This window comes from Leptinotarsa decemlineata, unplaced genomic scaffold (assembly GCF_025532065.1).
Source record: "Leptinotarsa decemlineata unplaced genomic scaffold, Ldec_3_MD MMD2_tig00026358_RagTag_RagTag, whole genome shotgun sequence".
NCBI classification, from domain to species: domain Eukaryota; kingdom Metazoa; phylum Arthropoda; class Insecta; order Coleoptera; family Chrysomelidae; genus Leptinotarsa; species Leptinotarsa decemlineata.
In genome coordinates, this window is record NW_027412703.1 from 3,898,889 (window position 1) to 3,911,042 (window position 12,154).

Here is a 12,154-nt window from a genome sequence, read left to right on the forward strand (position 1 = left end):
GCAGAGCTTCGACGCTCAATTCGTTTATTTCCGGACGTTCATTTGTGAAACGTGCTGACGAGCGTTATTGTGGAGCGGAATTGGATCTCTTCTGTCGACCAGCACCGGCTACTGCTGATGCTACATTTCGTCGACTTCCTCACGATAGGTCTCTGCTGTGATGGTTTGGCAAGGTTGCAGAAAGTTATAGTGAGTCACACCAGCCGCTGGCCACCATACAGTAACCATGATCTTTTTTGGTGGGTTTTCGTCTTCAGGAAGGGCCTGTTTCATCCAACAGAAAGATTCAGAGACAAATTGAATGTTGTCATCGAATTTCCTCTAGAAGGATTGGATATGAGTAATTATGCAGCAGAAAATGTGGCTACTTGTCGTTATAATCTGAAGGCACTTTTAAATTACACTGGGACTACTTATAGCGGGTGTTACACATCATACTGCAGACACCCGTATACTGGCACAAATACAACGATTCACACGTTTCACCAATTTCATCAAAATCGTTTCTGATTGGAGAAGCATACGTAATTTTTTATGAAAACGATGGAACGTAATCGCACCTTTGAGATAACTAAAGTTTCTTCATGCTCCTGTACCAATATATTTGATATTTATATTCAAATATGTATTTATATTTGTGTACCTGATGAGTTGAATTTATTGTGTGTCATTATAGTTATAACTGTCATTATTTAAAAAAATCTTTAGAAAGCTAGGGAAATGACGCGGAATCGGTATTGACTACCTACTAATGTTTACATGTGGTACACAAGGTCGAGAAGATATGAATGACGACGCTCGCTCTGGACGCTCCAGCATATCAGCAACCGATGAAAATGTTGTGACAATGAAAAAATTGTGATAAGGAATCGTCGATCAACATTAGAAAAGTTGCTGAGGATGTCGGCATATCGGTTGGCTCATGCCATGCAATTTTTTCGTAAATTTTGGGCATGAATGATGTGGCAGCGGAATTCTTTCCAAAATTACTGAGTTTTGACCAAAAAAACCGTCAGGAGTTGTTGAATGATGTCTATGCCGATCCTGATTCGCTTGGTGACCATAACTGGTCACCAATCATGGGTATATGGTTATGACATCGAAATCAAAGTCCAATCTTCCTATAAAAGGACCCAGGAGAGCCAAGACCAAAAAAGCTCCCCTAGTTTGATCAAATGTCGAGGTTGTGCTAACTACTTTTTTCGAACAACGTGGCATAGTGCCCCAGGAGTTTTTGCCACATGGTCAACAAAGAATATAATCTTGAAGTTATGCACCGCTTGCGAGAAGCAATTTGAAGAATTGTGTAAAAATAACACATGGCTTTTCCATCACGATAATGCACCTGCTCACTTGTCATTGCTTGTAATATTTTAGACAAAAACAACACCATAATCATGCCTTAGTCAATGTATTCACTAGATTTGGCACCCTGCGACTTTTTCCTGCTCCTAAGATTGAAGACACCCATAAAAGGACGGCGTTTTGCAAGGGGGGACTACTTTGAAGGTGACAAAATAGAAATTGTTGAATGAATACATAGAAGAAGAATGGAGAAGAATGAAAATCCACTTCATTTTTTGAACAGACATTGTAGGCGTACACGCTCTACTACCCGTTCGAAAATTTTCGATGCGAAAGATTTAGCGAATTAAAAGCAACGTATCAATGTTCATACCGAAATATTCAAGAAAATGTTTTCTTTTGTGGTATAGGAAAAATATGATTTGATTTTTTTTCAATACTCTCTGAATTGAAAAAAAACTTCATTACCCAATATCTCACTCATCAACATTGAACTAAATTCTCACCGATAGCACTCAATTTGCTTTTCAAAAATACTTTCATTGGTACAGAAATCAAAAAATTAAACTCATAGAGATACAAACAATACGTGTTATTACTTCAAAGTGTGAACTCTGCGTTACACTTCTTCGATTGACGACTTGTTTATTTTGTGGAAATTCATGTTCACTGAGGATACACTACAAAAATACACTTTTGTCTATTGTCCACTATATTTCATTATTGTTGGTACAATAACTCTGCGTTAATTTGAATGAATTTCTATTTCACCGTGAGAGATGGCTCTGGTCTCTTAGATATAACAGTCGAGATAAAAAGTTCGCAGGCTAATATAGGAAAAAATGTTAAAATTTGATTTTATTTGTCTTTGGTCTAAAAGTGGGCCTCAGTTTCAATAATTTCCTATTCATCGGCGGTAAATTTCTTTACAGCGAGCATTTTTAAGAAAAAGTCTCTGTAGGCCGGATCTGAAGAATACGGTGGATACGGAAGAAATTCGAAGCCCAATTTATACAATTTTTTCATTCTATTCATTGATTTATGACACGGTGAATTATTGTGATGAAATAGCACTTTCTTTTTCTTCAAATGGAGCCGTTTTCCATTAACGCTCGTCACTGGCTTTTTGGTTTTTTTCTTTCTGAAAGATAGTCGATGAATATTATACAATGCTATAAAGCCATAATTAAGTTGTGGTTGTACTAATCCATAGTAAATTGTTTTTGACTGAGGGTTTTCGCGTGATTTTCTGGTTAAATGTATATTTATGTAGATTCCATTTCATATGTCGATCTAGAATTACTCTAGTAGTATTTGATCATAGTGGCCTCCGGTATTGAAGTTTCCTCGTTTATTTTCAAATGATCCATGTTTGGAAGGTTACAAGTGTAGGAGGTGAAGGACAAGTATTTGGTTTTGTCCCCATTTGAAGTTGAACGATTGTGTTGAAATCAACTTCGGCTTTTATTTTAAGATGTTCCCACGTATTTGACTTATACAGTACAGCTGTATCATCAGCAAAATTGCAAATTTCTCCTGCTGATTGTGGTGTTAACAAGCTATTGATGTGTATGGTGAATAAAACAGGGTCCAAGAATGTTCCATGCGGGACACCATACATAACTTTTTCTTGATTACTTAGTATATAGATATATTTACCACTTGTACGATAGGTACGATCCCAGGAGATTGTACATCCTGCCGCGCATGCCAATATTCTCCAATTTTTCTAGAAGTCTTTTGTGACAGACGGTGTCAAACGCCTTGGAGAGGTCTTCGAGGATACAAATTGCTGGCTTTGAATTGTCTAGTGCTTCATAAACTAGTGATGTGAGTCTGTATAATGTATCCTCTGTTGAACATTCTTCTCTGAAACTCCCTCTGAAACCCCCTCTGAACCCCCCTCTGAAACCTTATGATAGGTTACTATGTTCCCCCATGTCGTAAGACATGGCTCTGATCTCTCATTATACAATTTTATTTGATTTGTTTTTAGCCTCAAATTGGGCATCACTCTCAGTGATTTCACATTCATTGGCATTAAATTTCTTTTCAGCGAACATTTTCAAGAAAAAGTCTCGGGAGGCCAGATCTGAAGAATACGGTGGATACGGAAGCAATTCGAATAACAATTCATCCAATTTTATCGTCATATTCATTGTTTAGTGACACGGTGAATTGTCGTGATGAAACAGCACTTTCTTTTTCTTCGAATGGAGCCATTTTCCCGCGATTTCATCCTGCAAACGTTCCATCAGCGCTATGTAATAGTCACTGGCTCTTTGGTTTTTTCCTCTTCGAAAGATAGTCGATGAATATTATACCATGCGCATCCCAAAATATCAATGTCGTAACCTTGCCAATCGATTGTTGCGTCTTTGCACGCTTCAAAGTCGGTCCGCCACGTGCAATCTACTTAGATGATGATCGTTTTAACTTTGGTGTGACATGATGAAGCTATGCTCCATTCATTGTCATACATTGATGCATTAATTCGAGTTTTCATGGTGGAAAAGCTTCAAACACTGCTCAAATTCATCAATTCGTTGTTGTTTTTGGTCGAGTGTGAGCTCGCGTGGCTCTCATTGTGAACAAAGTATTATTATACACAAATATTTAAGCATGTTCTTTTAATATCTTTAGAGTATCCGCTATCTCAATCAACTTCATTTTGAGATAATCCAAAATTATTTTGTGGACTTTTTTGACGTTTTCGTCGGTAACAGCTTCTTTGAGGCGTCCACTGCGTGTACCGTCGTCGGTACTCATTTCACCTCGTTCAAAATTAGCAAAACACTTCTCAACGGTTGATTTTTTTGATGCAAAGTCCGAATAATGTTCATCAAGCCAAGCCTTGGCTTCAACAGTATTTTTTCTCCGAATAGCAATGCTTCAATAACACACGAAATTCCTCTTAATCCATTTTCTCCAGACTAACAGAAGTTGCTTGACTCAATATTCTATCCCGCAAACTAATACTCCGACAGCTGCACACGTGTCTTTTGAAGCTTACGGTTAACTGAAAATTAAACGGATTTGAAACTAGTCGCGCCATCTGGGTGTTAGCCTACAAACCTGAAAGTTTACTTACAGGTTTGAGTTTCTCTCTTTTCTTACGTACGTCGTTAGTTATTTACTGACAATTTTTTTCTGTATACTGGGGTTACATTTGACTCATGTGAGGTACTTCAGACCAAAGAATTTGGAACATTACAGATTCTGTCATCTGCCTCATTCAATCAAGAATACTCAGACTACATTACTGGAAATATTTTTATTCAAAAAGTTTGTAGGTAATATTTGAACGTTTATTCATCGAAAACCTTTCCGTTCGGTATTCAAACTTCAATTCGTATCCTTTTGATCTATACAAATTATCTCAAATCATTTCCAGAGTTTTAGGAAATACCTTTAAAGTAACTGGAAACATAAATTTGAATTTCCATTTTAATCCTTTACGAAACATGAGAATAATTTGACTCTGTCTATTTCAATTCACTAAAGTACACATAATAATTCCAAGTTCGAATATAAAGACGCGTCCACACTGGAGCAACATTTTCCAACATAATACAACAAAAACTTGTTACAACATTAACTGTTTATATTTGTTGGAATATGTTGTGTTGCGTTGCATAAAGTTGGTGTTGCGATTCAACACCATATATGATGAGTTGTAGTATGTTGCATAAATCCGTTTTTAGCGGTAAAGATCAAAGGATAATATGAAAGAAAGTGAAACATTTGTCAACATTGCTTCGATGTGGACGGCTTGTTGCGAGTTGAGACCTGTAACAAATTGAGTGACTGGACAGTAGACAGACCGTCGCGTCTCAGGGTTCTGTTTAGTATTTTATTATAAAAAGTGCCTGTATGTGAATTTTTAGGTTTTCGTGATGGCATTTAAGTGGAATTCGGAAAATTGTTAAATTAATTTGACAGTTATAGACAACATTCATGTATTTGGAATCTTAAAAATGTTAAACATAAATGCAGAGAATCAAAAAATGATGCATGGAATGCAGTTTGTTCAGCTGTAGGGTGCTTATCTCAGAAAGAGGCAAAAAGAAAAATCCGTAACTTGGTGGCTCAGTTTTATAGAGAGCGAAAAAAATATCGCAGCATGGAAAAATCTTTAGCAGGCGCTCACTTTCATTCCAAGTGGTTTGCCTACGATGCATTAGTATTTTTTCGAGACAAAAACAAAGTCCGCCCATGCAAGGAAAGTGAAGCCGGGAACGTGGTAAGTAAACACACAATTTTTTAAATATTAACTTTTCTATTATTAATTGTTCAATCAAATAAATAGGCAATTTCAATTTATTCATGAATTATAATTCAAAAATTATTCTCTCACGGCACCACCCCAAAGGTGTAACGAAAAAATCAGCAAACTCTTGCCTAATATCTTTTGCTTCAGTTGCTGCATTTCGTGCAACTTTTTTGTATGAAGTGAACGTATTACTCTGAGTTTCTCTTCTCTACGATCCCTCTAAAACACGTCCTGTATCTTCATCTCCACCGTCATATGTACCTGGGAGATTAGGGAATTTTTAGATCCTGAACTATTTAAAAAATTATGCAAGTAAATGCAGGCCATAACAACAACTTCTGCAGTTTCTGGTTCTAAAAGTAATGGTTTTCTGAATATTCTAAAAATCGAAGATAACATTCCCAAAAACATTTTCTGATATTCTTCTCACTCTACTGAGACGGTAATCGAATATCCTTTTGTTCCCCCTTTGTTCCCTTTGTTCTCAGGGTCAGGGTAGGGTTTCAGTGAATTTGGTGATAATCGAAAGGCATCATCCCCTTAAAATACGCGAGGGACTAATTTCTCACGTCCTGGTGAAGAGCTATATTCTGGAAGGTTGAGTTTGCAGCGAGTTATTAGTTTTTTGAACAATGTATTTTCGAAAACTCCTCCATCATATATTCTCCTTTGGGAGCCTACATGAAAATACAAAAATCGGTAATTAGCATCCATTACGCCGAACAGAACGACGCTAAAAAACGATTTGTAATTGAAGACATTACTTCCACTGTTTTTTGGTGCTTGTATAGCAATATGCTTGTCATCCATGACGGCTACACATTTCGGAAAGTTCCAAAGAAACCATAAGTAATTGTTTCCCATTCTTGTGCAGTTTTAGGCATCTGAAATACAAAGATATCCATTACTTATGCTAAAAATGTAGTAATTACATTTTATACAATGTATTTTTCTTTTCAGGATGACCTTAATGACCCGTTCTCCGAAACTGACTTACATTATTCACAAGTAACAGACTGATGAATGTGGAAATGAGACCCAAGAATTTCAAGATGTAGAAAATGACAACCAAGGCATGGAAGACTTGTCTAACGATGGTTCTCAAAAGCCATCAACATCTAACGCTGCTTGTCAGGAGCCTTCGGCATCTAACAAAGCCTCTCAAGAGCCTCGTAAGGAAACCGTGGAAAATCCGAACAGCACAAATCTTGATGAATTCAAACACCCTAATAAAACTAGACGTGTCACACAAACACTTAAAAGAAAAATCGATGATAACGTTCGAAAAGAAGAGGCATATAAAATAATTCAAGACATTCAAAATACAAATACATACAGCATGACAAATTCGATGTATTTGGAGAACATATGACGTATAAAATCAGGGATTTGAATACCACCTGCGCACAAAATACTGTAGAACATCTTATAAGTAATATTTTGTTCGATGCAAGTATGGGTGAATATGATTATGGAATTCCACAAGCAACTAACACATATGAGCCAATTTTATCAATGCAACCTTTTACGAGACCACAATCACATTCATCGTATTGCAGCACATCAGCGGAGATATAAATACAAAACTCTTCAGACTCCTCTACTGCTATTGATTCTCCAAATATTATCGCAGAGGCATTTCAATTAAGTAACATGTAAAAGTTCTAAATTTATCAACGAAAAAAATAAAATTAAGTTTACTTACCTCAACTTGGTCTTTAATTGCGTTTACTAGCACAGCACATACTTCTGGTACTATCTTTGAGATAGCTTATTTCGATTCGTTCTTGTGGAGGTATAGCCTTTCTACAGTTTGCATCTGCTTTTCTAATCACTGGTGCAATTTTTTGCAGCAAAAATTCCATATCTGAACTACTCATACGCAAAAAATTTCGAAGCACTCATCGATTTGAAGTTCTAATAAAACGTCATCCGATAATATAAAACGAATCCGATAATAATTCCTGTCCACCATATTCTTCCCTTTTCTTCAAACTTGGACGGACCACATATTTACGCTTCCGTTTTCGTGAATTACCGCACAAAATTAGAAAGCACGCGGTAGCAGTTAATGAGTCTTCCTCCATCATGTCAGAAAACTACATCAGTGTGGACAGAATGTTATACTCAACTGAATTTGAGATTCGACAAGTGCAAACATTCATTAACATTGTTGCACCAGTGAGGACAGTTTGTTTTATGTCAAAGTTTAATGAATGGGGAATGTTTCTCAATTTGGGCCATTACAGCAAATGCAAGTTTGAACAAAATAAAGTTGAGTTTGATTCATGAGTTTTTCAAACTCACTTCGAAAAGTATTCAAATTGATGTTTCAAATATTGTGTTTTAAGTTTGAAAGGGATTTGTTCCTAATTCACATATTGGCAACAGCACCTATGTCAAGTTGAAATAATTTATACGTACCTAGATATTCTACTTTAAAAAAGGAAAATGTATGAATCAACAATTAGGGCAAAATATAAATTATATTTCAATACCACCTCCACAAGCCACATAAACAGTTGTTTTGTTATTTATTTATATAGAGGAAGATAGGTTAGGTGCACAAAATGTCATATGTCAAAGAATGTTTCGGAACTCGGAACATAAGTAAACAGAACAGCAGGCCTCTGAAATATGTCATCTTTGATTGTTTCACACAGGTAACAGATTCATTGTCCTTTATTAGCTATAACCGATGTTGCCAAATGGTGAAATAGAAACGAATCCCTTAAAATGTTCAATGCAGTATTTCATTCCTCTTTTTTAGGTATTTAAATAATTTTTTCAAGAAAAAGGTTGAAATGATAAGTTTAAAATGCGTTGTTTTAGAGCTCTTTTATGAAAACTACTTGATTTTCGTCTGGAGGAACATTCCCCATTGAACATTTAGCAACTTGTTGCAACATAAAATTGCTACAAGTTGCCAAATGTTGCTCCAGTGTGGACGTACCTTAAGGTTACGAAATTCGTATTCCGTTGCTTCTTGCAATTTATATACTATTATGAGAAAACTGAAAAGTTGAATGAGATGATCTGTTTTGAACCACCAATAGGATTTGGCAGTCACATTTAAGAGGAAGCCTATAAGATGTCTAGCCTAACAGTTGTAACGATAAAACAATCGTTTTTCCCATTACACGTATTAGTAGTGGTTATTATCATCAGTAATTATTATGAAATGACTTCATCTTTTTTTCAAATCAATCAAATAATCACTACAACTAGCGCTTGCTTGTAAATTTTTTGCCAAGCCACCGTATTCACCAGATTTGGCCCCCTGCACCTTTTATCTGTTCCCGAAATTGAAAAGACCCACGAAAGGACGGCGTTTCGTAACGACTGAGGAAATAAAAACCATATTACTGAGAGAGCTCGAGGGCATACCCAAAATTGCAGATACGAATCGTTTCGAAGATTGGAAAAAACGCTGGTAAAACGTTTAATGGAAAACCAAAAGTTCTTTTCTAACGGAATCCCAACAGGGAAAAGCAATATAAAAAATTTTATTTGAAAATCTAACTTTGACACGTCACCCTTCTACTGACACACACTGAAGCCAAGGTAATAAAAATTGTACCCTTTATCTTTTCAATCTTTATCTGAATTGAAAACTTGCAATTAAATACCGTGCCAGGAATCGCATGTTGAAAGGTGAGACCTCGTCAATCCCTAGCTCCCACAAGTTTTGACTTCTGAGAGTTGTCTTTCGTAGGGGACGACAGCCCCACAACGAACGACAGGTACTGTGATAATGGAAAACAATTCAGATTTAGTAAAAACCTGAATACTAACTGCCTTTAGCTGAAAGTGAAACGAAAATTTGGATTGGTGAAATGTTATTTTCATCTGTGGGAAAATGAGGTACTTTAATCATCCGTTGTATCAAGTTCCCTATATTCTCAAAATTATGGTGAAGGTGCTATAACCGACGCATCCACCAAAACCGTTGACTGTGTAGATCCATACTTCATATATAGAAAACTAGTTGTAGCCCGGGGCTGCGCATGTATGAAATTTGATTTGTCATATTAGGTTTCGTTACAGACCATTTTAAACAAATAGTTACAATATTTTTTAACCCAAAACTTCAGGTTTCCAACTTCAAAACTGTCGAAACTCAATACAATCTTTAAACCCCTATTTTTCCCCTTTGGAGGTGGAAATTCCTGATTATCTTTCTTGATGTTAATTTACACTATACAAAGAACCTACCTGCATAATTCAGATATTCTAAAATGTGCATTGTGAAAAAGTATTCATACATACATACATCCTCACAAACTTTCACATTCATAATAATAGTATAGATGAGAAAGACAATTTGTTGTTTTCATATCATTTTGTATTAGTAACTAACATTACTGCAGTTTCATCCTATAAGAACATTTTCGAACGAATACAATAGACTTCACATATTCCTGTAAATTATAGGAAAAAAACATGAAAATCAGAATCAACTTCTTCTTCCTTCCTTCCTTATATTTACAATTTTCTAGGCGAACTAGATACAAATTATGGCCCCTTCCTTCGCAATCGTGATAATATTCATGGTCATTTTAAGACCAGCCAGACAATTGAATCGAGGTTCTGTGGTAACAAATGGCTATGGATGTTCTGAAATTGGTGGGTAAGTACAAGAGATAAGTATACCAGTAATATTCGTGATACTGTTTATCGCTTTTAAACTCACAATATTTCAGTAACTGTTCAGAATGATATGTGAAGATATGTATGAAGGGTTGAATCTTACTTTCCAAGTGAATACATGCAACATTTTGATTTCAAATGTATCAATTGCATAGATTGAATAGAACTGGCAGATACTTGATGAAATTCCATATTAAAACTGATTTATACACTTTATTGTATGATTTATACTATAAAGGTTTTACAAAAACCGCGACACGTGTTTCGCTATACAATAGCTTCCTCAAGCGTAAACTTTTACGTGGAAACCAACCAAAATCATTGAAGAAGTCTCTCATGAAACACGAGAAAAACATACTGTCCATCTTAAAATTTATCAGATGCAATCGATAAGAAAACAATTAGAACAAGTTTTGAATACACTCTGGTTCGCGTCTCTTTAATCTATTCGCATTTTCAGTACGAAATGCAGATGATTAATGAATATTAACATATTATTAATGAACATATTTTGTATGTGAAGTTCTTCCAATTATTCGTTTGTGAGTATGTATTGAATATATAACACTTTTTCTTCGACTTCGAAGAACTTTGTATTGAATTGAAGAGCTCAGAAAACTATACTTTGGGACCCAATATAATTCTCCTTCCGCAAAAACCAAGGCCTACTGCGAATATTTTTATAGGTTAGAATACAAGAAATCGTATTAGCGAATTTTTCAGTGAAAATTTAAAATCACCATTGGACTGGGTACCCTCTCAAATGGTGGTATACCAAAATTCATGGAAAAATATTCAATAATAATAATTCTGTGGTCGAATCGAAGACATTTTTATCTTGAGTCAATTCAAGTATCTGATGGTTTGAAAAGTAAAATAAACATCGAGTAATCGTTGATAAATATAAGGCAAATTGAATAAACGAATGGACATATTATTGTAGACAAAACAGGAATGAACGTTCATCAAATTTGTGAACTTTTTGCTTCACAGTACCCCCACAATAAACCCTTACGGGTTGCGGTAGAGATCGAATAGACTGACTCACTTCTACTTCTATTTGGGGCGAGACTACTCCATTTGTAGTGAACGTAACTACATCACTTAACTAAATTGTTTTGAAAAAGTTTATACAACCATTCAAATATTCACTATGAGCCCACACACATAACTCTAACCTTCTTCATCTTCCGGTTCCAGAGTGTGTACAATTTTGGTTTCAATGGTTTGATTTTATTTTCTACAAGACATCTCCTGATATTTTCTCTAGGGATATTTAAGTTGAAACTAACCGGTTTTCAAGCTTGAATGAGGATTGTTACTAAAATACTGCAATATTCGGATATTTCTATTCTCACGATGTGGATTGTTTCTGTTTTTGAGCATATGCCTCGATACACAACCTGTTTCGTTAAAAACAGAATGTATACGGTTCATAGTACTGCTGCTCACTAGAAGTTTATCAGGATGTCTGTTATGAAATTCTCTGGCAGCTTCCCTTGCCGAAAGAGCATTATCTCCAACAAGACGCACAAGTTCAATTTTATCTCACACACTTTACCGCTTTACAAAATATTTTTCTTACTAATCGGGCATGATCTGACTTTACAGCAGCAATAATTATTATTATTATTACACAGGGGTTTTCCCCTTTTTACGTATGAAATATAATAATATAATATAATACTCATACTAAATTTGAAGTGAAAATGAACAATTTGGCACTACTACAGTATTAGACGGACACTTATACTAATAATTTTTTCGAACTGGTTTCGAATGAATTTAATGTTTGTCTGGTGAATTCTAAACCTCTATTGCAATATTCATTACCTGATCGAATAAAACGTGACAAAGTACTGTGATAACCGTAATTTGTTCGATGGTAGGGAACTTGGAATAATTCTAATGAAGAAATGTATTGGA

The 12,154-nt window shown here is 35.5% G+C and overlaps 2 protein-coding genes across 3 annotated transcripts in view; one reads left to right on the plus strand and one right to left on the minus strand.

Moving 5' to 3' along the window:
- Nucleotides 1-12,154, minus strand: part of LOC111516143 (uncharacterized) — a 752,250-nt gene that overhangs the window by 366,656 nt on the left and 373,440 nt on the right. The window lies entirely within an intron of this gene.
- Nucleotides 1-12,154, plus strand: part of LOC111515361 (glutathione hydrolase 1 proenzyme) — a 51,001-nt gene that overhangs the window by 18,302 nt on the left and 20,545 nt on the right. Inside the window, exon 2 of the mRNA XM_074184654.1 lies at nt 10,078-10,208. Within this exon, the coding sequence (XP_074040755.1) occupies nt 10,096-10,208 (113 nt within the window). The 5' untranslated portion in view covers nt 10,078-10,095. The remainder of the gene's footprint in view (nt 1-10,077; nt 10,209-12,154) is intronic.